Genomic DNA, 26928 nt, shown 5'->3' on the forward strand with positions numbered 1-26928 from the left:
ATCAATGAGAGAGAAACATCGATCAGCTGCCTCCTGCACATTCCCCACTGGGGATGTGCCCACAACCAAGGTACATGCCCCCGACTGGAATCAAACCCGGGACCCTTCAGTCCGCAGGCCAATGCTCTATCCACTGAGCCAAACCCGTTAGGGCAGTTAAGTTGTGTGTCTTTTCATGTTATCTAAAATATGTTTTCCAAACTTTGACATCCAGATAAATATAAAGGTTCACAATTAGTTGGGTGAAGCCAAGCTCTGTAATGAGCTGATTTGACACTAAGATGGTCCTTACCTAAAACATTTCATTGAAGGTAAACACCACAGAGGAATCTTCCATTAGGAAAAAAGGCAGAGCTTGGCTGTTTAGCCTTTTTTTTTTTTTTTTTTTTGGTGGGGCATGAATCTTCTATTTTTATTTTTTAAAGCTTGTTTTTTATTGACGATAGTATTACAGATGTCCCCTATTCCCCTCCCCCCATCACCCTCCACCCAGCCCCCCCTTGGCTGTTTAGTCTTATTTGAGACCTTCCTTTCATCTAGATTAATCATCTAACTAAATCTCTGTTTAGTTCAAAAGCTTGCAAATTTAAAACAACACAGACCAAGACATTTTACAGCATAGTATCTGAATAAAAAATATTTTATGTCCAAGTGATTTGTTTGTAAACTTTTTCTCTAATACTGCACGAGAGGTTATCTGATACTAGAGGCCCAGTGCATGATTGAATCATGCACGTGTAGGGTCCCCTACACACTTTCGCTTTCCATCGCGGGGGAGCTGGGTGCCTGTCTGCTGGTGCACCACGCCTTTCAGAAGCCTCCGGCTCGGTGGAGGCTTCTGAAAGGCCTGCTGCCTGAGCGGACAGGCACCCAGCTCCCCCGCTTTTGATGGTCCGTGGCGGGACGTCAGCTCGCTGCCCCAGAGGCCCCTTCTGTGCCGCAGCACAGCCATGGCACAGACGCTGAGCGCGCTGCCGCTGGGGACGCAAGCTCAGCGTCCCGCTGGCCCAATCGGCTACCCCGGCCACCCCGAGTCCTGCCCCCTGCACCTCCCACTGGCCCAATCCTGGGTGTAGCGGAGTGATGGTAATTTACATATTACCATTTTAATAGGTAGGATAGTTTCCTTTCTCAGAGAGGGAGCTTATAGGATTCATTTCCATGGTGTCATCATCAGCACCACGGTTGGTTCCCATTTTACAGTTGGGGGACAGGACTTGCCCAGGGTCACAAATTGGCACACAGGAATGATGGGGGATCATTCCAATTTTATACCGTGGAGTCAGTCTTGCTCTTTTTTTTTTTTTTCATTCTCATTGGCAGTTTTGCTCTTCTTGACTCACTGCATCTAGTGAGTGCTACACTTGGATCAAAACCATTTCCATGGTAGCATTCAAGGCCTGAACTGAAATTTCACTTCACTTCTCATCTAACTAGCAATCCAGGTCCTCTTCTCCCATCAGCCTGCATTGTCACTATTCTCAAGGGGATGCCCACTTTTCCTAAATGTACCTAAATCTTGCCCTTCCTTTCAGCTCAGCACAAGCCACCACTGTCACCTACTGCTCCCAGTGCACAGAGGTCCCTTTGCCCATGTACCATTTCTCCACCATAATTTACAATCTCACATTTGCTAATCTATACTAATAAAATGGTAATATGCTAATTGACCAGGAGACTGGGAGACCGGACGTCCTTCAGACAAAGCCATGGTGGCAGGGCCAAGCCATAGGTGGATAGGGGCAAGCAGGTCGGCGGGGGGGGGGGGGGGGCAGTTGGGAAGTGACCAGGCCGGCAGGGGGACAGTTGGGGGGTGACCAGGCAGGCCGGCAGGGGGGTAGTTGGGCGACGACCAGGCAGGCCAGCAGGGGGGCAGTTGGGGGGCAACCATGTCGGCAGGGGGGCAGTTAGGGGGCCATGAGCCGGTCGGGGAGGGCAGTTGGGAGCTATCAGGGCAGCAGGGGAGGGCAGTTGGGGGCCATCTGGCTGGCAGGGGAGCGGTTAGGCAGCAATCAAGCCAGTAGGTAGGCAAGTGGTTAGGATCCAGTGGTCCTGGATTGTGAGAGGGATATCCGACTGCCAGTTTAGGCCCCATCCCTGCGGGATCCCGGATTGGAGAGGGAGCAGGCCGGGCTGAGGGACCCCTCCCCCTCCCATGCACGAATTTCATGCACTGGGACTCTAGTCTATATAGATATAAAAGCCTAATATGCTAAGTGTCCGACTGTTCGGTCGACCGCTCAACCAGTTGCTATCATTCGCACTGACCACCAGGGGACAGATGCTCCGACTGGTAGGTTAGCTTGCTGCTGGGGTCCAGCAGATTGAGACTGGGCAAGACGTCCCAGACACACTCTGGACCCCTCCTGTGGTTCCTCCCCAGCCGGCCGGCCCCCATCGGCCACCATCGGGGACTGGGCGAGACAGCCCGATTGGGCCCCAATCGCTGGCCAGGCTGAGGGACCCCATTCGTGCACAAATTCGTGCACTGAGCCTCTAGTTAATAATAAGATATGCTAAGACCTCACTCATTCAGAAGTTAGACTGCTAACTTCCAACTACCCAGAACACAATCTAGCAAAGTTAAAAAACAAACAAAAAGCAACAACAAAAGCTTAAAAAAATGTTTTTTTAATCCTCACCGGAGGATATCTTTCCATTGATTTTTAGAGAGAGTGGAAAGGAGGGGAAGAGGCAGAGAGAGAGAAACACTGATGGGAATTGGTTGCCTCCTACAGGCACCTTGACTAGGGCCAGGACCAGGGAATGAGCCTGCAACTGAAGTATATGCCCTAGTCAGGAATCCAACCCAGGACCCTTCAATTCGCGGGTCGACGTTCTATCCACCGAGCAACCGGCTAGGGCCATGGTCGGCAAACTGCGGCTCGCGAGCCACATGCCGCTCTTTGGCCCCTTGAGTGTGGCTCTTCCACAAAATACCAAGGCCTGGGCGAGTCTATTTTGAAGAAGTGGCGTTAGAAGAAGTTTAAGTTTTAAAAATTTGGCTCTCAAAAGAAATTTCAGTCGTTGTACTGTTGATATTTGGCTCTGTTGACTAATGAGTTTGCCGACCACTGGCTAGGGCAAAAAGCTTTCGAGTAAAAAAACAAACAAAAATACCCCAGCTGTCTGGTTGAGGGGTGACCAGGCAGGCCGGCAGCGGGGTAGCTGGGGAACCACCAGGCAGGCCAGCAGGGGGGCAGTTGGGGGACGAGCATATTCTAGGAGAAAAATTCTGATCCAAGACTGGATTCTGTTGATACATTTTCATACAGTGTTAATAATCTGAATATTGTGGACTGTGTGTAATCAAAAGCCGCTATTAACTAACATTTGTGGAGTACTTGCCCTATGCCAAGCACTGTGTTAAGTGCTTTATTATATAATCCAGAGGAGAGAGATTAATATTTTGTCCAAGGCCACAGTTGGTAATGGATGGAACCAGGACAGGAGCCCTTGCTTTAAACAACTGCCATTTTCCAGCCTGTTTGACGGACAACAGAGGCAGGGATCCTGTCTGCAAGAAAGACAAGGGAACTGAAAAAAAAAAAAACGGACATTAAAACTACAAAATGCATAGAAGCCTGGGGGGAGAGGAAGGTATTCGGTGCAGGAACAAAAGGCTTTACTGGTTGCTCCTAAGGTCCGCTATTGGTTATGGCACAAGTCTGAACTGACTTTCCCTGTTTTGAGAAGGATTATTTTGTATTTGGTAACAGCTATTTTAGGAAGCTGGGCGGTAGGATATACATTCTAGAATGACTTCCAAGGAAAATCGTGAAAACACACAAAACTTTTTCATCCTAAAAGGTTCAGGGATTCAGAAAAGTCATTCCTGAAAACCTCTTTAAACAAAGGAGGGGTCAATCTGCATTTCACATTTGCATAGTAGTTACCATCCTTTCAAAGCCTTTCACATTCACTTATTTTAATCATTTCAGCACTCCAGGAAGGGAGTGGAGTGGGGGCCGAGGATGGGGCAGCCAACAACATTAACTCCTCCTTACGACAAAAGAGAGTCAGTTCTTAGTCAATGGCAGAGCCAGTCAAAACTCCACGTCTCAGCAGCCAGTACTGCCTCGGGCTGTTTTAAATCAGGGGGTTCCTTCACTTCTTGCAGGAATCCTAGGGCACCTGATAAACGCACCTCTCTTTCAACACAGGCGGGCTTCCTGGAGGAAGCCGACTGGCTGCTCAGAAGCCGGCGGTGTCACTCACTAGCGGCGGCCTCCACGAAGGTAGAGAGAGCGTCACGCGTCAGGGGTAGCCAGGGAGTACCCCGGGGGCACCCCCACCCGCCCCGACCGCCGCGAGCCCCGCGTCACGTGACCAGACGGGCTCCCGGGTCACGTGCCGGGGGGCTTGGGGGCGGCGGGCGTGCAGGCCGCCCCAGCAGGGCACGCGGAGAGCTGGCGAGGCCGTGTGGGTCGGAGCCGGCCGGGCCGCGGCGAGAGGCGGCGGCGGCGGAGGGGGCGGCCCTGCGGCCCCGCGTCCGCGTCACGTGGTGCGAGGCGGGCAGCCATCTTGCTACAAACACAAACAGAGAGGAGCGGCCACCGCGGGAGCGCCAGCGCCCCTTCCCCTGCCGCCTCCGCCGCCCCCAGCCAGCCGCGCGCCGCCCGCCCGCCCGCCGCCGCCCACGCCCCGCGACCGGAGCCCCGCGCCTCCCGCCAGCCGTGGTAAGCGCTCGGCGGCGCCGCGGCCCCCGGCCCGGGGCAGGCCCGCCCCCGACGCCGAGGCGGCCGCGCCGAGCCTGCAAGAGCCAGAGCCAGAGCGCGGGCTGCCGGCACGGACCTTCATTGCCGCTCTCGAGGCCGCTGCCGCCCGGTGCGTCCGCCTCCTAGCCCCCCTGTCGGCCCCTTCCCCGGCGCGGCCTCCAGCGTCCCCGTCCCTCCCGGGGGGCGGCTGCCCGCGCCCCGGGCACCTGGCGCCCCTCCCTGAAGGGCACGCTGTCCTCCGGGCCGGCCCGCCTCCTTCCCACCCCCGCGCTCCTAACGGTCGTCCTCCGGCCCCTCCAAAACCCGGCCAGGGGTCCCCGGTCTCCCCCTGCCAGCATCCTCCACCAGACCCGCTCGCGCGCCGCCGACCCGCACGCCCCTCGCCCCCCGGAGACTGCTCAGCGTGCCTCCGGGTCCGTGTTGGAATGAGCTGGGCCCCGCGGGTCTTCAGGTCCCAGCACTGCACTTGGGCGAACGGGGAAGCCTCCTCCTCTGCTGGGTCTGCACCTGAATTTACTTTCCGCCGGCGACATTAGTGCTGGGTCATCGGGGTCTCCCTCCTCCCGGCCGCCCGGTGGGATGAGACACGTTAGCCTTTCCCGATGCCCGTCTGGGCGCTTCCCGGCCCGTCGCCCCCGAGGCAGCAACTCCCCGGCTACAGCCCCCGCCACACTGGCTTTTTCATTTTTATTTTTTCAAGTTAACTTTAAGGAGATCCTCCCGTCTTACCTCTTACTCCGTCATTCCTGGGATTCCCAGTAAGCTTCCAGGTCTGGTCCATCAGGTTGTCCCCGGGAGATGCTAAATCAGTACTTGCTGGCCGGGTCTTCCCTCCAGCCACCCCAGTCGTCCTCCCCTCCTGCTTCTCATTACTGCTTTCCCGACGGTCAGCAGCCTCTCCGCTCACATGCCAGTTGAAACTTCTCTCCCCAGCAAGAGCCCCCCAACTTGCCTCTGCAATTGAAACAGCATGGGTACCGACAGGCGGGTCCCCTTTGCGGCTCACAGTGTGTGGGAGTTTGCTTTTCTGGTTCTTTCATCTGCACGGTTCCCTGTGCGGTCCCAGGGCACCCACCCTGGCTCCATCTCCAGTTGTATTTCCCGCATTGTAGGTCTAGCATGTCATTGGGAATGGTTGGGGCCGATCTGGACTTGGTGTTGCTGCCATGGCCTGGGATCCAGGTACCATATGGTGGCTGCAGTCCAGTGAGTTGTGTTCTTAGACCCCTTGTCTGGCTTTTTCAGCCAGTGGGTGTGTTAGTATTGTGTGTGATTTGATGGGTTAAAGGACCCCAGTTTGCCCTCCATTTTACGTCTGTGGTTGGAGTTTGGAATAGAAAAAAAATAGACGCACTTTAGAGCAGAGGTGAGAAGAGGCTAGCAGTTCTGTGAAGGATTTTAAAAATTCTAACAAGAAATGTAAAATGGCTTAAAACTCACAAAGTATGCTTGAGAGTTTGGGGTGGTTCTCCAGTCTGGATAGAGTGTCTAGGGACTTCTGGGTCCCCTGCTGGGGCGGCTGCAGCCCGCCCTCCTTGTTTTCCCTGGCTGGAGCCCAAGACTGGGCAAGTGGGCAGATGGGATCAAGTGAGTTAAAAGTGTGAAAAGTGCTTTAAAAACTGTGAACTAGTAGACACGCTGCGCATTTGTCAGGATAGTTCAGAGAGTATAGAGCTGGGATAGCTGACCAGCCAAGAGGATTGGGCTTACACTATGTGTGTGTGTGTGTGTGTGTGTGTGTGTGTGTGTTTATAAATTTTTATTGATTTTTTTTAAAGGGGGAGAGAGAGAGAGAAACATTGATCAGTTGCCTCTCCCATGTGCTTGGATGGGGGCTCAAACTCACAACCTGAATATGTATGTACCCTGCCCAGGAATTGGAACCTGACACGTTTTGGTGCACGGAGGATGCTCCAACCAACCGAGGCACCGCAGCCAGGGCTTGCACCGTTTTTTAAGCCTCAAAGAGTTCTCATTTACCATGCAGGGAGAATCTTTCCATCCTGACAAAGGGCGGAGTCACCTCCAACAGGCTTGAGGCTGGGCAGTTACTCAAATGTTGGGGAATTTGGGATTCTACTTCTGTTAATAGTGGTACCTTTCCGTGCCAAGGCACATTGCTTTGGATTGGGACTAATTTTAGGGGTGATGGAATGAGGAAGTAATGTTCTTAACTTAGTGTGCACTGGGACTGCCTATTCTCTGGGTCTGAACCCCAGAGAACAGGCGCCCCTCCTGTTCCTTCAAGCCTGTTGTGAGCACCCAGGATCAGTGTGTGTCCTGTCTCCTTGACTCCAGCAGGGGGCAGCCTTTTAATAGTAATAACTCAGATGCCAGGGGTGTGAGGGTGTACTGAGGCCTGAGAAAGAGGAGCTGGTAGAGGAGGCAGGCAGATGGTGAGGGGTGGGGGCTAAGTTGAAAGGAGCCTATGAGGAGATCCTTAGTAGCCAGGAAAGGCCTTCTCCCCACTACTCTGCCTGCTGACTCCCACCCTTCCATGGAAAGGAATCCAAATGCTTGGCTTTGAGAGTGTGTAATAGAGAAACTTAGGGTAATTTTTTTTTAAATTTCTTTATTGATTAAGGTGTTACATATGTGTCCTTATTCTCCCATTACCCCCCCCCATCCCCCCAGGATAATTTTTTTAAAAAAACCTACTCTTTTTCCCAAGGATTTCCCTCCTAGCAGGGTTTCAGATTTCTCTCATGGGACAGTATAATTAGGGAATTATTTCCTTGCTCTTATCAATAAATTTGGTTTCTCTGGTCTTTCATTCTTCTCTATAAACAAAGAATAGGCGTTACTTCTGCTTGTGGCATAGAGGAGGGTTTCTCAACCATGGCAATAATGACATTTTGGGCCAGCTAATTCTCTGTTGTGGAAAGCTGTCCTATGCATTATAGGATGTTTAGCAGCATCCCTGGTCTCTACCCATTAGATGCCAGTAGCACCTTCCAGTGATGCCAGTCAAACATGTCTCCAGATTTTGCCACATGTCTCCCCGCCTCTTCTCCCAAGTTGAGAACTGCTGGCTTCGAGGAAGCATGTGGACAGATACATGCCTATTTAGAAGGGTGGAAGTTAGGGGAGGCATGCATGCTGCTTGGCAAGGAAGGGCCAGTCAGCTACCAGCTCTGGGACCAGATTCTCCTCCTGGAGTCTTGGCCTTTTTCTCCAACTGCTCCTGTGCTCCCCACCCCGACCCCTGACTGCTTCTCATTTTGCCTCTGCAGATATCCTGCTTCTCACACTGGGAGCCGTTTTTCTTCACTTTGCTCATTGCAACCAGGACAGAGGCAAAGGCAGCTGTGGAAAGCACCGAGGAGTGCCGCCTTTGCCCCACTCCCTGGCGGGCGGGAGGGTGAGTGCCCCTTTTCCGTTCCCCTCTCCCCATAGCAGCCTGCCGTGCCACAGGACTCCTTCGTTCCTCTAGAAGATGGGCATTCTGGAGTGAGCTGGAGGAGGCTCAGAACAGCCTCTCCTAAGATTTGTTTGAAGGAATTTGAGGTGTTTTTCTTAAAATGGGGAAGACTTAAGTTTGTGATAGCTATCCCCAAATGCCTTTTATTGTTTTCCTTAAACCTTTTTTTTTTTAAATATATTTTATTGATTTTTTACAGAGAGGAAGGGAGAGGGATAGAGAGCTAGAAACATCGATGAGAGAGAAACATCGACCAGCTGCCTCCTGCACACCCCCCACTGGGGATGTGCCCACAACCAACGTACATGCCCTTGACCAGAATCGAACCTGGGACCCCTCAGTCCGCAGACCGACGCTCTATCCACTGAGCCAAACAGGTCTCGGCTAAACCTTTTTTTTAATGGTGGTAAAATATAACATATGCCATTTTAATCATTTTTAAATGTAAAGTTCAGCAACATTAAATACATTCACATTGTTCAGCTATCACCACCCTCCATCTCCAGAACTTTTTCATTTGCCCCATTTCAGCTGAAACTCTGTACCCATTAAACAACTCCCCTTGTCCCAGATCCCCGCCCCCACCATTCTACTCTCTCCTCTCTTTGAATTTGAGTCCTCTAGGAATCCTACTTAATAAAATGGTGATATGTAAATTACCATCACTCCGCTACGCCCACGATTGGGCCAGCGGGAGGCGCAGGGGGCGGGGCTCGGGGTGGCCGGGGTGGCGCGAGCTCAGCGTCTGCGCCATGGCTGTGCTGCGCCATGGCTGTGCTGCGCCATGGCTGTGCTGCGGCACAGAAGGGGCCTCTGGGGCAGCGAGCTCACATCCCACCTCAGACCATCAAAAGCGGGGGAGCTGGGTGCCTGTCTGCTCCGGCACCAGGCCTTTCAGAAGCCTCCACCGAGCCAGAGGCTTCTGAAAGGCCTGGTGCACCAGCGGACAGGCACCCAGTTCCCCCGCGATGGAAAGCGAAAGCGTGTAGGGGACCCTACACGTGCATGATTCAATCATGCACTGGGCCTCTAGTCTCATATAAGAGGAATCATACAATGTCTGTTCTTTTGTGACTGGCTTGTTTCACTTAGCACAGTCTTTAAGGTTCATCCATTGTCCAAATTACATAACGGTTGTAGCATTGAAAGAAGTAACCTTACTCTGCTGTCTGGGAGGCTTACTTGCATTCCATGAAAGGAAGAGCTTTTCAACAGACTTGTCTTCTGACGGCCGTGTGTGCCGTATCGTGTTCCATCACCAGGAATGAATATCCAGCCAGAGCAGTTGTAGAAGAGATGCTCATGCTGGGAGAGGTCAGCCCCATTCTAGATGGTCTTAAAAGCTCCATTTCATCCTGAGATGCTGGGATTCTGGGAGTGGGTACTGTGTCTGTTGTAGAGTTTTCTCTTCTGGTATGCAGCTGTAGGTCAAAGAGCCTCTGCCCCTTGGCCCCTCTGGTAAAAACCCTTCTTCTTCCTTCCCAGAGTTGTGGAGTCTTGGAGTTAATGGGCATTGTGGGGGCACTCCAGTCCAGCCTTCTTCCCAACCAGTGAGAGAATCCTTGCGCAGCCACCTGAGACCCTGCTTGCCCGGAACCGCCAGGGATGAGCTGCCTTCTGAGAGCATCTTTCATTGGTCCTTAGAGGGACGGGTCGCTGCCAAAGCCGCCGCTTCTGTCAGCCTCAGTAGCTCTGAGCTCGTTTGGACTTTATGGTGAGGGGCCTTCTTCCCAACTGGTATCATCCTAACTTGGTTCCTTTCTTGGCTCGTTTTACTTCGGTCTGGGTTCTTCCTGATTGGGAAGGAGGGGCTTTGGGGTTGGTTCCTATTTGGTAAACCAGCCCATGGGTGCATTGGCTGGGCTTGCCTTCATGAAGCCTTCAACATGTGCCCCACCTTTGTCCCTGGAATAGCATCCCACCCCCACTCCCCTTGTACGGGGTTTCTCTTGAAACTGAGTCTCTGGATTCTAGCTGCCAAGCAGCCAGCTCTGAAATTTTTCAGAAGGAAAGTAATTTTTCTCCCAGATTAATTTCTAATCCTTCTCTCCATAACTGACCTTTTTTCTCTCTGGAATATTTGTGGTTTCAGTGGGATTTTTCTTTTTTGTTTGGTTGTTTTTGTTTTATCTTTGTCCTGAATGTCCATGCAAACCTTAACCACCCCCTTACTGAATGCTATGCCATGCAGCCAGAGTGCTGAGACCTAGAGAGGTGCCTGGAGTGTTCTCTGCCCACCTCCAGCACCTCAGTCAGGCTTTGCTGGGTGAACTAACTGTTTGTGGGACCAAAGATGGGGGACAGAAATGAGAAGGAGTAGAGGCTACAGTCACCGTTATGTAGGCCACAGGCAGGGAGACCCGCCTGACCCATTAATTTAACCCACCTTCTTCCCCTCGTCTCATTAAGGATTTTTCCCAGATGTGAAGGTCCCTCCCTGGGCACCACTGGTCAGACCAACATCTAGTAGCTTGGGGCCCCTGGTTCACTCAGCATAGGCTCCTGCCTGAAGAGAGGCTGGTCCGTACTCTACCTGCTGCCCAGAGTAAGGCTATCAGGTGGGTTTGGGGTGAGGGAGGGCCCCCCTGCAGAAACAGAAGGGTCCTAGCTGCCCTGATTCCTACCTTACCCCTAGGTCTTCCCCTGCTGTGACTCTGGTTAGCTCATGGTGTGAGTGGCACGTGGCTGGTTTAGGTGAGTCCTTTTAGAGCCCATTACATTCCCACCAAGGTGGGGACCTATTAAGCATCCTCTCAGGGTTATCTGGGTGTGCTGTCTCTAAGCCCGGTGTCCCCTCTGCCTCCACAGGTGTTTGGAGAGTGAACTCCAGGTCCCCTCACCCCTGCTCATCTCCTCGGATCTCTAGGACACACCCAGCTCCACAATGGCAGCAGAGACCCTCAACTTTGGGCCTGAGTGGTGAGTCACATATGCTTTGGGTGGCATGGTAAAGCCAGAAAGAATAGAGCTGCTCAAATTCCGGTCTTTCTTCTTCCCTATGTCCCTTCTAGGCTGAGGGCACTTTCTAGCGGTGGCAGCGTGGCCTCCCCGCCCCCTTCTCCTGCCATGCCCAAGTACAAGCTGGCCGACTATCGATACGGGCGAGAGGAGATGCTGGCTCTCTACGTCAAGGAGAACAAGGTGGGAGGGTGGGTGTAGGGAAGGGTATGTGATCCAATTGCCTGTCCTTAGTCGGTGGAGAGTTCCCAGGAGCATGTGGTATCTCGGCCCTCCTGCCCTGATTGACAGGTCCCAGATGAGCTGCAGGACAAGGAATTTGCTGCGGTGCTACAGGAGGAGCCACTGCAGCCCCTGGCACTGGAGCCTCTGACCGAAGAGGAGCAGGTGGGGCTAGGGCACTGGAGCTCCATCTTGGAGGGGCTGGATTGGGAAGACAGGTGGTGGAGGGTACAGTTCTGGACAGGGTGGGGGCAGTCAGGTACCTGGGTCCTCACTCCCACCCCTGGCTCCCTCCTCAGAGAAACTTCTCCCTGTCAGTGAACAGTGTGGCTGTGCTGAGGCTGATGGGGAAAGGGGCTGGCCCCGCCCCAGGCGCCGCCTCCCGTGGCAGGGGCAGCACTCGGAGCCGAGGTAGGGGCTGATAACGTGCTGGGGTAGCAGGTGGTGGGGCCTGTGGTTTGAAGATGTGCAGAGATGATCTGGCAAATTTCCTATGTGCATCTCATTCCTGTTCCAGGTCGTGGCCGTGGTGACAGTTGCTTTTACCAAAGAAGCATTGAAGAAGGCGACGGGGCCTTTGGTCGAAACCCCCGGGAGATCCAGCGCAGCCAGAGTTGGGATGACAGGTGCAGGCTGGAAGGAGGTGGCGTAGAGGCAGAGCAGAGAAAAGCCCTAGGGTTAAGATCTTGGATCCCATGAAGAAAGGCTTAGGTCGTTGTCATTGGAGGGCAGCAGGAGAAAAATAAGCCCTGGTCAGCAACTGCTCTCTCTGCCCTCTGACCCCTGCCCTTCCCTTCTGATTTTCTTAGTCCCCATTTGTTCTGTACCTTCTGTTCTGTGTGCCCCCTTGGGCTCTCTCCCAGGTCTGACTTTTTCTTAGGCCCCCATCCCCTCCCTCCCTTCTCAGAGCAGAATGGACAGGTGCAGAGATCTCAAAAGTCAGGGATGGGAAGCTGTCCTCCTTTGACCAACACCTTTCCCTCCTGCAGAGGCGAGAGGCGGTTTGAGAAGTCGGCCAGGAGGGATGGAGGTATGGATAGTGGTGAGGGAGGTTCCAGGCCCTGACGGTCATTGCGAGGTGGGGGGAGATGGAAATGGGTGGCCCCAGTGAGGGGGGCCTTTCCTGGGGAAGGTGCGGGGTGGGGCAAGAGAACCTGGAGCTGGGCTCCTCTTGGTCAGTGAGGATTATAGAAAGAGTCTTCCGGAGACTGTGGCTGCCACTCTGCTGACTGTGTCTTCCCCTGCCCCCAAGCACGATCCGGGTTTGAGGAGGGAGGGGCTGGTCCGAGGAAGGAACATGCCCGCTCAGATAGCGAGAACTGGCGTTCTCTCCGGGAGGAGCAAGAGGAAGAGGAGGAGGGCAGCTGGAGACTTGGGGCAGGACCCCGGCGAGATGGTGACCGCTGGCGTTCATCTAGCCCTGGTGAGATTGGGGCTAGATGGGTGTTGTAGGGGGTGGGAGCAGCAAGAACATCCCATGCAGGGGGCTTTCATGGCCAGGTGGAGGGGACTAAAAGTGTTCTCAAGTGAGATGGGTGGGGAGAAGTCCTGGAAATGCCGGGGGCCCCAGGGGTCCTGTGGGCAGCAGAAGAGAAGCCTCTGGCTCGACTGGGAGACTGATTCTCCTTCTGACTTTTCCTGCACAGATGGTGGCCCCCGCTCGGCTGGCTGGCGGGAACATGGGGACCGCCGTCGCAAGTTTGATTTTGATTTGCGAGGGGATCGAGGAGGGTGTGGTGAAGAGGAAGGGCGGGGTGGGGGGAGCAGCTCTCATCTCCGGAGGTGCCGAGCGCCTGATGGCTTTGATGATGACAAGGACGGGCTCCCAGAGTGGTGCCTGGATGATGAGGATGAAGAAATGGGCACCTTCGATGCCTCTGGAGCCTTCTTGCCTCTCAAGGTATCCATGAGGCGGCCAGGGGAAGATTTTTATTAGAGATTGGTGGGAACCTGCCTGATGGGGTCCTCTTACTCCCACCTGTTTATCCTCTGCCCGCTAACCTCCCATTGTATTCTCTAATCCCATGCAGAAGGGCCCCAAGGAGTCTATTCCTGAGGAGCAGGAGCTTGACTTCCAGGGTCTGGAGGAAGAGGAGGAAGAGCCTTCCGAAGGGCTGGATGAGGAGGGACCTGAGGCAGGTAAGCCTGCAGGGTGGAATAAGGAGAAGGCCTGAGAGCCTGAACTGGCCTAGGTTGGCAGAGGGTTCCCTCACCAGGCTGGGTACTGACTGTCCACTCACCTTTAGGAGAAGGCTGCTTAGAAACTCCAGAAAAGCAGGTACTGACAGGTGTGGGAAGGAACCCAGAAACAGCAGGGCTGTATTTTAAAGGCAGTGTGTCATATGAAAATCAAGCGTGATCAAAATGACCTTTGCAAATCCCTTGAAGAATCTGTAGAACATAATAGTAAATTTATGGTATTGTGCATAAGCCCTGGACAGTGCCATGGACACATGCCAGTGTCCAGTATTATAGGGGCAAAGAGGAAGTGTGCAAAGTAGTTTGCGGTGTTGAGTTACTGAATGTTAGTTAAGATGACCAGAGTTACGTTGGTGGACTCTTTACCTAGAAGCCCAAGATCTGGCCATAAATGGGGGCTTGTGCTATTTTTAAAGACTCTGGCTCTTTGGTTTTGAAGTCTGGTAATTACCCTTTTTCAGGTGGGAAGGAACTGACCCCACTGCCACCTTCAGAGGAGAAGTCCAGCTCTCCATCCCCATTGGCTACCTTGGGCCCGCTCTGGGGAGCTAATGGGGAAGGAGGTGATGCTGTGGAGAAAGACCTGCCAGTCACTGAAGGTAGCCAGAGGTTGGGGCTGCCCTTTCTCTGGAACCAAGGGCTGGTGGTGAAAACCTGCCTCTTCCTTAGGGGAAGGTGGTGCACAGGCTGTTTGTGTGAGAGCTAGAGTAGAGCCTGCTTTTCTAGAAGAGGGTGGATAGGGGACTGTCTTGCACTTTCTCTGGACCCTCCATTCCACCTTCCTTTGCTCCCAGGAGATGATTTGAGGGGCATGCAGCTGAGTCCTGGAGTGGGCTCACCCCCCGGCCCGCCTGGAGATCTGGAAGATGATGAAGGCTTGAAGCACCTGCAGCAGGTTGGGTGGGGGCAGGGGGCCTAAGAAGGCTCTAGGGATCCTCCCCTACAGGGGGACAGAAAGCTGTTGTCTGTCTGTTCTTCCCCATCTGTCCCACTGTGTCTAGCTCACCCTCGCTTGATCTTAGCCCCAGCCCTGTCCTGCTATTGCGTGATTGGGCAATTGAGCCTTCCCTCTCTCCCTGGGCTCCCAGGAGGCAGAGAAGCTTGTGGCATCCCTACAAGACAGCTCCCTGGAGGAGGAGCAGTTCACGGCTGCCATGCACACCCAGGGCCTGCGACACTCTGCAGCTGCCACTGCCCTCCCTCTCAGCCATGGTGCAGCCCGAAAATGGTTCTACAAGGACCCACAGGGAGAGATCCAAGGTGCCCGTGGGGAGTGGGGGCATGCCGGAGGGGCTGCTATGGGTAGTGGCACACCATCATTGTCTTTTCAGGGTTCCTCTGGCATACCTTTCTGACCACAGCCCCCTTTCTGCCTGTCCAGGCCCCTTTACAACACAAGAGATGGCAGAGTGGTTCCAGGCGGGCTATTTCTCCATGGCCCTGCTTGTGAAGCGTGGTTGTGATGAGGGCTTCCAGCCACTTGGTGAGGTGATCAAGATGTGGGGTCGTGTCCCCTTTGCCCCCGGGCCCTCACCACCCCCACTGCTGGTGAGCATACCCACCTTTGGGTGAGGCAGGGAGGGGAGGCAGGATGTCACCCGGTTGTGTGGAGCATAACAAGGAATACTCTCTCTCATCCTTACTCAGGGAAACATGGACCAGGAGCGGCTGAAGAAGCAACAGGAGCTGGCAGCAGCGGCACTGTACCAGCAACTGCAGCACCAGCAGTTTCTTCAGCTGGTCAACAGGTACAGGGCCCAGGAGGACCTGTGAGTAGGGATGGACACGGGTTATATGGGCGGCCCCCTCATACCTGTCTTCCTTTCTACAGCCGCCCCCTCCAGCAGTGTGGGCTCCGGGAAAAGGTGGCTCTGGGGGACTTGACGCCACCGCAGCAGCAGCAGCTTACCGCCTTCCTGCAGCAGCTCCAAGCTCTCAAACCCCTCAGGTCTGTGGGCTGCTCTGCCTGTCACATCGCAGTCTTTGCTTGGCTGCATGTGTGAACCCTCAGGATATGTAAAGTGGGGAGATGGGTTTAGATTGCTGAGAATCAGTGCTTTGCTCCTCAGAAGTGGGGACCAGAACCTGCTCCCGACGATGAACCGGTCTTTGTCGGTGCCAGATTCAGGCTCCCTCTGGGATATACATACCTCAGCCTCATCACAATCAGGTGTGTGTCCAGCCAGTAGTCTCTGGGGGAGTAGGGAGCTCAGGGGCTTCACCTACCCCTCAGGTTGCTTCAGTCCAGGGGCCTGAGCGTCCTCCTGCAGCTGCCTTTGCCTCTTGCAGGCGGTGAGGCCAGTCTATGGGACATACCAATTAACTCTTCGACTCAGGGTCCAATTCTAGAACAACTCCAGCTGCAACATAAAGTGAGTAGGCATCCTGGGGCTGGAATCCTTGATGTCAAGGGCTGAACTGAGGCAGGGAAGTCAGCCCCCACATCTGACGGCTGATTTTGTTGACTGTCAGTTCCAAGAGCGCAGAGAAGTGGAGCTCAGGGTGAAGCGGGAAGAGGAGGAGCGCAAGCGCCGGGAAGAGAAGCGACGCCAGCAGCAACAGGAGGAGCAGAAGCGGCGACAGGAGGAAGAGGAGTTGTTTCGGCGCAAGCAGGTGGGTTCCCAGCTGAGCCCTCCCGCTTCTTGGGCCTGAGCTTTGGGCCAGATTGCTGGCCCTCACTGACTCACTGGTTCAGGTGCGGCAACAGGAGCTACTACTGAAGCTGCTGCAGCAGCAGCAGGCAGTGGCCGCCGTCCCAGTGCCCCCTGCACCCAGCTCCCCACCCCCACTGTGGGCTGGCCTGGCCAAGCAAGGACTCTCCATGAAGACGCTGCTTGAACTGCAGTTGGAGAGCGAGCGACAGCTGCATAAGCAGCCTCTGCCTCGGGAGTCATCGCGGGCCCAGGCCCCCAACCACCGAGTGGTGAGCAAGCTGGGCCCTTCCCCGGTTGACTTGCAAGTTTGGGGCCTGCAGGAACCCCTTCCAGTCAGCTTTCAGGGTGACTTGGGTGTGGGGTGGGAGCGCTGGTCCATGGATGACTGAAGGATCTCTCTTCCATGTGATCCTTACTTTGCCCCCCTATGTGATCCTTACAAGCCTCCCCACTTAGCTTTCTTTCCCTATTTGGGCCACCCTGACTTTCTGCCATCTACACCAGCTTGGGGGCCTGGGCGCTACTCCCGTGAACCAGTGGGTATCTGAGTCTGGGCCGCTGTGGGGCGGGCCCGACAAGAGTGGGGGCAGCAATGTCGGCCTGGGGCTTTGGGAGGACACCGTCAAGAGCAGCGGGAGCCTGGCCCGCAGCCTGGGCCTGAAGAACAGCCGGAGCAGCCCCTCTCTCAGGTGGGTGCCAGGGCCTGCAGGGTCTGGGCTAGGGCTGGAGGGATGAAGAACATCTGCACTGATCTCTTGTCTCTAATCTGTCTTTATCCAACCTAGTGACTCGTATAGCCACCTGTCTGGTCGGCCTGTGCGCAAAAAGACAGAGGAGGAAGAGAAGCTGCTGAAGCTGTTACAGGGCATTCCCAGGCCCCAGGATGGCTTCACCCAGTGGTGTGAGCAGATGCTGCACACACTGAGCACCACGGGCAGCCTGGATGGTATAGGGGCAGACTCTGGGAGGCTGGGCTGGGCCAGAGGTGCCAGACCTGCATCAAGTGGGCCCTGACAGCCACCATCCTGCCCTATAGTGCCCATGGCTGTAGCGATCCTCAAAGAGGTGGAATCCCCCTATGATGTCCACGATTATATTCGTTCCTGCCTGGGGGACACGCTGGAAGCCAAAGAATTTGCCAAACAATTCCTGGAACGGAGGGCTAAACAGAAAGCCAGCCAACAACGGCAACAGCAGCAGGTGAGGTTTCGCATCCCCTGCAGGTGCGGATGAGGTTGCCCAGCACCCTCCTGACTCCCTCTCCCTTTCTGCTGCCTGGCAGGAGGCGTGGTTGAGCAGCGGCTCTCTGCAGACCGCCTTTCAGACCAACCACAGCACCAAACTTGGCCCTGGGGAGGGCAGCAAGGCCAAGAGGAGGGCACTAATGCTACACTCGGACCCTAGCATCTTGGGTATGTTTTGGGGATGCGGTCAGTAAGGAGGCTCCTTCCTCAGCTTGGAGCAGGCACCTGTGGGTGAAAGAGCTCAAACCCAGCTTCTTCCGGCTTCAGGGTACTCCCTGCATGGACCTTCTGGTGAGATCGAGAGCGTGGATGACTACTGACCAGCCCGTCCCACCAGCCCCCCTGGACTGTAGGCCAGGGGCAACAGCAGCAGCTTGGACTCTTGGGTCCCCAGCTTGCAGGCTCCCAATAAGGAGCATAGGAGGAAGCAGGGGCAGGGTCCCCAGCACTTGTTACAAACCACACGATGCACCTTAACTCACCCACCACGAGGCACTTTAATAGTTTTGGGGGGAAGGTTTTTTTTTTCCTTTTAAAAAAAAATCTAAACATTGAAGAAAACGTTAGGAGAGACGAAATTGTTAAAAACTAGACTCTAAGCACCCCTTCCCCCTCTGGGGATTGTGGGGGTGACAATGGAAGGTCCAGAGTTTTTTGTTTTGTTGGGTTGTGTTGTTTTTTTAAGAAAAAAGAAAAACAATGAGAAAAAAAAAGTTAGGAGGCTGAAAGAAAAAACACACTGTTATTTTTGGGCAGTGGGGATATGGCCCCATCAATCTGTCCTGCCTGGCCCCCAAGGCTGCACTTACCCTCCCTGCCCTGCCAGATGGGCCATTGAGGTAACTGGAAGCTGGGGTGCCAGCAGTTTGCACAGCAAGGTCCCCTCAGCCCCACCGGCCGGACTGCTGTGAAAGGCCCCCTTATTGCTATGACTGTGGCAGAGGTGTCCGGGGTCGGGGCTAAAGGAGTCCCTTGGCTTTGCTGCTTTGGGGGAAAGTTGCACAAATGGGCCAGGCCACCTCCCGTCCCCAGGTGGCTGACGGGGTAGATGGCAGAGGGCCAGCCAGTGCCAACCTCATCTGGCTGTCGGGACAGCAGAACTTCCACTCTGGCCCTGGTGAGGGGTTTCCCCCGCCGCTGCCATTAGGGGAACTGGGTGTGAAGCTGAAAGCCCAGCTCCCTGCCTTGCCACATGAATGTATTCTTTGGGCCATAAGCCCCTGCTGCATCCCTTCGAGTGAGGTGGGACTAGTTCCTCCTGGGCTGGAGAGAGGCACCACGTAATGACTATTTCTCCTGTGAAGGGGGTGAGAAGAGGGGCCCAGGAGGCCAAGGGAGTGGGCAGCGTGGGGCTTCAGGTTGCAGTGTGGGGGCTGTTAGAAGGGAGCTTTCCACCTGCAGCCAGCTGGCTATGGGATGTGGACCACCCAGCTCTGCCCTGACCCCTCCATTGACCAAACTGGAGAGTGAGTGGCCTCTCCCCTCCCTACTCCCCTGATACATTTTTAATGTTGGGTAAGGTTGGGGGGTGGGGGGTCAAGAATAGATGTGTTGTTTCGCCTAAGTCAGGGGGAGGTGGTCCTTCTGCTCATGGACCTATTCCCAATCACCTGCCTGGGTTTGTCTTCATTTGTGTGTGTGTGTGTTTTAAGTTTGTTGTATCTTTTGGGTTTCTCACCTAATTTCTCCTGTTGACCTCACTGCTCAGAGTGCAGTATTAGGGCAGGATTCTGCCACTGCCTCCCCTCCATGAATGTATTTCTCCTTCCTGCCCTGGGGAAATGGGGAGCGGCCCCAGTTCCTTTCCCCCATCCATCCCCAGAGAGACCACGTGTTTTTGTTTGTTTTGGGGTGGTTGTTTTGTTTGTTCATTTGTTTTTGCACCAAAGTGGCAACTGGGTCAGTGTTGGGGGAATAAAGCTGGCCTTGAGGGGTGGAGGGGCTCCCTCCACCTGCTTCTCCCTGGTTTCAACAGTGTTAGCGTCCGTGAAAAGACAATATTCTCTCTAAAGCAATAAGGGGGTGATGGGCCAGGGTGAAGTGTCTTGCTGCTGCTGGCCCCCCAGCTCCCCTTTTCCTTGCGCCAGTATTTGGCGGCATTAGAGGTGTGGGGGGAGTACTGTTGTGACTGAATGTAACTGCCCCCACCCCTGCCGCAGCCAATGCAGGGGGAGGGGGGATAACACTCTTCCCCTCTCTTCCTTCCCCTTCCCCCCTAGCTAAAGAGACTTTGAGCCTGGAGAGGCCTTAACCCTGTGAGGAAGTGTAGGGGGAACCCTCTCCCACCCTGTCCCCTTCTGAGAGTGGTCAATGTTTACAAGCCCCTGAGCCCTCCAAAGCCCAGGGACTCATCCCCCCATTGCTGTTTCCCAGCCCGTCTTCCTGGGCCCTGGCTGCTCGCCTGCCCTTCCTGGGGTTAGGGTGAGGTGCAAGGGCCTTCTGTATCCCCTTGTCTGCCTTGTACCCGAAGTCTCCCCCACCCTGTTACTCCTCCCTCTTCTACCTGCCCCTGTAAATACTACCCCCAATAAAACTTGGTGTGTGTTCCCTTCAGCTTCTGCATCTTTTCTTGGGGAAAGAGGGTGTAGGGGAAGGAGAGTCAGAGCTGGGAATTCAAAAGAACTGCAGACATGGTGTGGTTGGTCAGTCAGAATGGAGGGCTGTGTGTGTTTAGGAGGAACACATACAACCCTGCTGGGCAAAAATTCCTGCCTATGACTCCAGCTTTGGTCTGAGGAAGAGTGCAATTTCCTCTCTGGCCCCTTACTTGGGTCCCCTACCCCCAAGCTGATATGCCCTCCCCAGAGTAAGGAAGACACAAGCAAGAGGAGAGACCAGGTACAGAGTTGGAATTGGTTCCTTTATGGAAAAACTGAAAATATAATAAAAATTAAAATAAAACCAGTTTTAAAAAAGCCCCTGGAGTTTCTACCGCCTGCCTCTGACCCTCCAGGGGGATGAGGCCCTGACCCCAGGGCAGCTAAAGAAGGGCTTTCTGCCCCTCTTCCCCCATTCTATTCCCATCTTTATTTCCACAGTGGGGGCCCCGGGAGGAACCAAACCTGGGTAGGGGAGCAGGGACCCAAGGCCCTATGGCCAGGGGAGGGAGGCTCATGTGCCCCAGCCCCAAAGCTCCCGGCCTGTAGTGTGGGCGTGGGCAAGGCCCCTCCTGGCCGGGCCCAGTTGGGATTGGGGCTATTAGTTCCAGATCTTGAGGAAGGAGTCCCAGGAGCCTGTGGCCACAGCCATGCCATCGTCAGTGACCCCAAGGCAGCTCACACGGTTGTCATGGCCGGCGAGGACACCTGTGAGGGAGGGGTACATCAGAACTCATCTGGCCTGGTTCCCTGTCCTAGCCTATCTCAGCCCAGCACCCAGCTCTCACCTGCACGGTCACCCTTCATGGCATCCCAGATGTTGCAATTGAAGTCATCGTAGCCAGCAAGCAACAGCCGGCCACTGCGAGAGAAGGCAACAGAGGTGATGCCGCAAATGATGTTGTCATGGGAATACATGAGGAGCTCCTGGTCCGCCCGCAGGTCGAAGAGGCGGCACGTGGCATCATCAGAGCCAGTGGTGAAGGCATAGCCGTTGGGGAAGAACTACAGGACACAACCAGAGTGGAGTAAGGGCACAGAGCAGGGCCAGAAGCCTGGCAGAGAGGGGCCAGCCAGCCTGCCCAGAACTTACAGCCACGGCATTGATGTCGGATTCGTGGCCGATGAAGGTCTGTCGGCACATTGAATCCCGAACATCCCACAGCTTGATAGAGGCGTCACAGGCACCTGACACAAAGGTGCGGCCATCGGGGGCCAGTGATAAGGACATCACATCCCCACTGTGTCCAGCAAAAGCCACTGTCTGCTGGCCTGTCTCAATGTCCCACAGGGCACTAGGAAGGTGACAGGAAAAAGGGAGGGATCAGAGAGGAGGGCAGAGAGGACTCTTGCCTCCCTAACCCTCCAACACGTGAGCACAGCCCTGACAGTCTTCAAGGAAGGGGCATCAGGAGCCACTGAATCACAGAAGCCTACTCTTGTCTCCTCCTTACCACCACAGGAGGCTAGATGTTCAGAATAAGAGCTCTGCCCTCACTTGCTCAGGGTGTGTGTACTACATGCTAAGCACTGAGGCAGTGTCCCCTCGGCAGGAAGTGCGGATGACAGGGCCTCACCAGGTGGTGTCCCCAGAGCTGGTGATGATTTGGTTGTCATCCAGGAAGCGGCAGCAGGACAGGTACCCTGGGGAAAAAGGCTGGTCAGCCAGGTCTTTAAGGGAGGGTAGCACAGCCCCTCCCCTACCAACAGCACCTATGTCCTACCAGGCCCCCCTTACCAGTATGGCCAGGCAGCTCCCGGCTGACCCTGACATTGCCCTCACGGGTCTTGAGGCTGTAGATGGAGCAGATGTTGTCCAACCCCCCACAGGCTACAAAGTTCCCTGAGGGCGCGTAGGCACAGGTCATAACCCAGGAGGAACGTAGCGGGATGGCATGGACCTAGGGAGGAGGGGCAGTGCCCAGGGTCAGAAACCAGGCAGGGCCTGCAGCCCAGCCCCATCCAGCCTCAGGCATCACCTCTACCTTGTTGGTGGTATAGCTGTCCCAAATGATGAGCTTCCCATCCTGGGAGGCGCTGACCAGCAGCCTGTTGGAAAGTGGCAAGGGAGAGACAGAGGGGTCAGGGTGCGAAGCCCCCTCTGGAAGGACACTCTTACCAGCCTCCCATCTGGTGGGAGGCTCTTCTGAGACAACTCCCAGCAACAGTCCAGAAGTTCCTGTCAGTATGGGCCTCTTTCCAATCCCCTGGGGATACCTGGGAGTCAGTCTTCCCAAACATACTCAGCAACATGGGCATCCTGTTCATCTCCTTAGATCTGCAAGGCTGCCCCTCCCCGCTACCCCAACTGCCGGCTATAAACTTCGCCCGAGGGCAAACACAAAAGCTTAGCACCCAGTCCCAACCACGCACACACCTTGAGTCTGTCCCCCAGTGCATCGCATAGATTTTTGCCAGGTGCCCACGGAGGGTCCTCCGTGTCCTCATCTGGATTCTCCCCACTGGGTCCAGCCCAGCTGTGATCTGGAGGTGGAAGCAGCCAGGGTCAGAAGGCAGAGCCCACTAAGCAGTATGCCTCAAACCCTGGCTCCTTCCCTTAACCCCAAGTCCAGCACTGGATTCATCTCACCTGGGTCAGTGTTGAATCCCCACATGCTTTTCGGGCATCCTGTAATACATGGCAGAACCAGTCAGAGAGAGGCAGAAGATGAGGGGGGAGGGGGAGGAAAGAACACATGAGACAGGGGAGTGGAGAGGATAAGACAGTAAAGGGCTAGGGTACACCCCCACACATAAAGAACACCCCCTCCCCATCCAGCACACACACACACACACACACACACACACACACACACACAGTCGCCTGGCCGTGCCCATTCAGTCCCCCACCCGCAGCTCAGCCGGCCAGGCCCTCACCCGGATCTGGTTCCGGAGCTGCTCAGCCTCCTGTCTCAGTTGCTCCAGCTCACTCATGGCGCCGGGCCCGTGGGGCGGGGTTGGGGGCGGCTGGGGGCCGCGGGAAGGGGGCTGGGGGAGGCAGCTCCTCGCCGCTGGCCCGAGGCCTGGGGGATGCAGGGAGACGTCAGGCCCGAGGCCACGGGGAAGAAGGGGGGGAAGGCAGAGTTGAAGACCACAGGAAGGAGTGAACGCTGGGCGGAAAGGAAAGAGGGCGGCGGTGGTGGCCTCGGTCTCGGCAGCAGAACCCGGGGCCTCTGCCACTGGAGATGTGGCCTAGGAATAGCTGACTTCCCCAATCTTCCTCCCGCCCCCCGGAAACGAAGCGGGAAGTGCAAGAGGAAGCGCAGGGGAAACCCCTCCCTCGGACAGAAGCCCGGGCGGGTTCCCGCGACAGGAACTGGGGGAGGAAGGGAGGTGAAGGGGGTGGAGAGTCCCTGCAAAACAGACCAGGCGTCTGCCCCGCCCACACAGGCACCACCCAACTAGCACCTCATTTTAAAAGGGGCGGTGCCTCTTTAAATTCATCCCCACAAGCCGCACACCCTCCGCACACACCCCCCCAAGCTTAGACTGGGAGGTGGGTGGGGGGGGTGAAGACAAGAGGGGTAAGCTGGGCTGTTCGTGGGGTTGCCTAGGCAACCGTCACCCGGAATGAGAGCATCTCATTGGTGAGGTGTCCCCACCCTAGCCTGGTTGCCAAGACAACCGCATCCAAGGCAGAGACCTGTAGGGTGGGTGACCCCACCCCCGACCCCATCGCCCCCGCCCGACCCAGCCTCCTGCTCCTCCCCAGAACCGGCCAGGGTGGCTGTTTACAGGATTTGGGAAAAGCCGACTGGGCACTAATAGGTTCGGGATGGCTCACCCCGGATAATCCTTGGGCCGGCTGCACCCCATTAGCTGCCCGCCCGCGGCAGGTGGAGGCGAGGGTGGCGGGGAGGGCAGCCTCCAGCCGCTGCTCCCTCCGGAGCCCAGGCCGCCCGCCCCGGCGCGCTGCGGAAAGCCCGCGGGAGCCGCTCACAAGTAATTAGGGCTCCGAAGAGAGGTCTCCCGCCCCGAGGCGCGGAGCTGCTCTCTCTCCGGCGCCGGCGAGCGGCGGCCCCAGGGCAGCCCAGCCCTGCGCCCTCGACACCCCAGGATCCCAGTCCGCGGGCTCGTCCCTGGGGCCCCAGGGGCCTGGCTGGCGCCGCTCCAGGACCCAGAGTCCGGTCCCCCCGCTCCCCCTTTTGGACACCTGTGTGATCTGGCCACGCACCCTGCACTCGGACGACCCGGGCGTCCCCCACCCTGCTCCCACTTCCCCCAGACCTGGGCGTTCCTCTTCCCCACTGACATTTCCCCTCTGTCAGTTCAGCTTTCTACGCCGGTGCCCAGGGATGCCCCTCAGAAAAAGCGGGGAGGGAGCAAAGCCCCCCACCACCTCCCAAGCTCCTGACAAAGCCCCTTCCTTCCAGCGGCCAGCAGCCCGGGCTGGACGGCAACGCCAGAGGCGCGGGGCAGAAGGAGGCCGACCAGGAGGAAGCCGCTGGGGGCGGGGGCGATGCTCCCAGCCCTCAGTCCCGTCAACCGCCAGGACCCCCTCAGGGCCCCCGAATCCTGGGCACACAGCAGCCGGGGTCACAAGGAGAAATTGTGGTGCCCCCGCCCCCGCAAGCCTGGCCAGGCGAAGGGAAGGGGACCAGGGAGGGTCCCGGATCTTGCAGCTGAAAGGCGCAGGCCGGGGCCGCGCTGCGAAGCGCTGTTGGCCGGGCCCTCAGGCCCCCACGACCTCCATTTTGCCCAAAAGAAATCTGGGCAGGGGGCGGGGGCTCCCGGGAGCTAGGCTCGGGGTTAGGACTAGTAAAGGGAAAGGGGTGCCGAGGACTCCCTTCCAGATCAATGGGGCCAGAAAGCAGGCAGAACCCAAATCGAGGGTAGGATCGTGGCGAAGGGAAGGGTGGCCTCGCGGCCTTGCCTGACTCTCTGAGGATTCTGGAGTTTTGCAAGATGAATGCTACCGGGGGTCCGAAATGGGTGGACACGAGGGGTGCTACTCAGGGGCAAACAGGGGTAGGGGAGGGGGAAGGGGGCGGAACGGGGCCTAGAGGAAGCTCCGAATTTGTCCCCAACTTCTCAGGGATCAAGAGGCAAGCGGGGCCCGGATGGGATCTGGGGTCAGGCAAAATGGGCCTAATGGTGCAGGGAGGGCGTGCATTATTGGGAGCGAGGGTCCTCAGTTCCCCTTCCGGGTTTAGGAGCGACAGGGCCAGAGGAAGGGAGGGGAGGTCTGGGGAGTTACGTCCGCTCCCAAGAGGCCAGACCCGGGAGACAGAAGGAAGAAAGGTCCCCACCCCCCCATGGGAATTTGGGGCTGGGGGGTATGAGGACTCCTTTTGTCAGCGTAAGGTACCTGTGGCGGTGGGACTCTGCCAAGGGTCGCTAGAGAAGCGCGGGAGGTCCTGTCTTCCTCCGCGGCGGAGGCGGCGGCAGCGGCGGCGACGCGGATGGATTTCCTCAATCACCCCAACTCAACCGCCCAGCGCTGTTCTCCCCAGAGCGGAGGGATCCCGCCTGCCAGTGACGCGGCCGTCGCCGCCGCGCCCAGGGCCCGGCTGGGCGAGACCAACTACTTAGTGGGGGGAGGCCGGAACGGAAAATACTATTTAAGGGGCAAAGATTGACTCCGTCAAAACGAAGCTATCACTCCACACTATTTCGACGCAGAACGGGCCCAAATTAATGCTTTGCTTTCCGAAAAGGAGTAAGACAGCCCCCCTGGAGCTGAAAGAGGTGGTATCGGCATAGGGGAGGGTGAAACCACTCTCTGGTCACGTGACCTACGCTCCCGGATTGGGTGGCTCCAGACTGGGAAGGGAAGCTCCACGCCCCTCTTCTCTGTTTGACCACGCCCCCGACCTATGAGACCACGCCCCTCACCAGGAGTTGGCGCTGGGGAGATTCTGACCCGCCCTGGACTGGGCCTCCTGGAGGCAGAGGGAAGGGGCAGCAGTTCTGAAAATCTCTGAGCAGGAAGGAATGGGTCTGCTGTGGGCCCTTGGGAAGCTGGGAATGCCGTGAGAAGGGTCTTGCTGAGGCAGTTTCTCACCAAAGTGGGCTTTTGTAGAACTTTTTACAGGTCTGCACGACACTGTAATAACTCATATTTATTGAGTTCCATACTAACTTAATTCTCACGAAAATACTATGAAGTTAAGTACTAGCATTGTTTCCAATTTATAGTAGTGGAAGTGATTCCTAGGACTGCAGAGTAGAGATATGAACCAAGACAGCTTTAGCGACTTTACTATGCAATGGTAACAATACTAGTCTTTCCATGAATCCCCCTGAAAGGGATGAGAATGTAAGTATAGGCCTGTTTCCACCTCTGTAAAATGAGAGTGTTTACAACTACCTGCCCTGCAAGTCACCTTGGATTGTGATGAGATTCCCATGGATTTTGAAAAGGCTTTGGAAAGTTCAAGTACATGAATAGCCTTCACTGAGTCCTCATGTAATTTAAAAGTAAAGTATCAAAACAATTTTTATTTAGCCTCTATTATAGGCATTAAAATAGTTTTCAAAGCACAATTTTTTAAAGAAAATAAGAAGAAAGTCACATTCTTAGTTAAGCACAAATTCCATTTATGTGCACCTACCAATTTAGTGATATATTAGCAGTAGATAATAGATGTCAATTTAATGTTAGAACTTGGAAGGGACCTTACAGGTAATTTACTTCAATTTTCTCTCAATATACAGATGGGCAAAGTAACTTCCCTAAAGTCACTTAGAAAACTAGCAGCCTAGGACTAGAACCCAATTTTGTTCATCTCTCTAGGGCAGTGGTTGGCAAACTCATTAGTCAACAGAGCCAAATATCAACAGTACAAAGATTGAAATTTCTTTTGAGAGCCAAATTTTTAAAACTTAAACTTCTTCTAACGCCACTTCTTCAAAATAGACTCGCCCAGGTCGTGGTATTTTGTGGAAGAGCCACACTCAAGGGGCAAAAGAGCC

At 55.5% G+C, this 26928-nt stretch overlaps 2 protein-coding genes across 2 annotated transcripts; one reads left to right on the top strand and one right to left on the bottom strand.

The window, feature by feature from the left end:
• The first annotated feature begins 4513 nt into the window (after positions 1–4513).
• Positions 4514–17871, top strand: GIGYF1 (GRB10 interacting GYF protein 1). The gene is made up of 29 exons (XM_079782712.1): positions 4514–4679; positions 7952–8079; positions 9625–9853; positions 10549–10697; positions 10775–10833; positions 10948–11058; positions 11151–11280; positions 11389–11484; positions 11619–11730; positions 11837–11945; positions 12309–12349; positions 12572–12742; positions 12966–13219; positions 13350–13458; positions 13980–14117; positions 14313–14413; positions 14607–14778; positions 14900–15066; positions 15166–15266; positions 15350–15466; positions 15588–15688; positions 15808–15890; positions 15991–16131; positions 16214–16441; positions 16677–16861; positions 16958–17118; positions 17209–17372; positions 17455–17584; positions 17684–17871. The coding sequence occupies exons 6-29, from the start codon at positions 11024–11026 to the stop codon at positions 17734–17736; spliced, it is 3099 nt and encodes a 1032-aa protein (XP_079638838.1). The 5' UTR covers positions 4514–4679; positions 7952–8079; positions 9625–9853; positions 10549–10697; positions 10775–10833; positions 10948–11023; the 3' UTR covers positions 17737–17871.
• A 2386-nt stretch (positions 17872–20257) lies between these two features.
• On the bottom strand, positions 20258–25495 carry GNB2 (G protein subunit beta 2). Its single transcript, XM_079782725.1, has 10 exons — positions 25322–25495; positions 22891–23036; positions 22604–22642; positions 22391–22497; positions 21999–22062; positions 21752–21914; positions 21591–21657; positions 21107–21308; positions 20802–21018; positions 20258–20721 (listed from the first exon to the last, which is right to left on the bottom strand). The coding sequence occupies exons 2-10, from the start codon at positions 22945–22947 to the stop codon at positions 20615–20617; spliced, it is 1023 nt and encodes a 340-aa protein (XP_079638851.1). The 5' UTR covers positions 22948–23036; positions 25322–25495; the 3' UTR covers positions 20258–20614.
• Positions 25496–26928: the final 1433 nt, after the last annotated feature.

Source organism: Cnephaeus nilssonii, assembly GCF_951640355.1.
Source record: "Cnephaeus nilssonii genome assembly, chromosome: 2".
In the NCBI taxonomy this organism is placed as follows: domain Eukaryota; kingdom Metazoa; phylum Chordata; class Mammalia; order Chiroptera; family Vespertilionidae; genus Cnephaeus; species Cnephaeus nilssonii.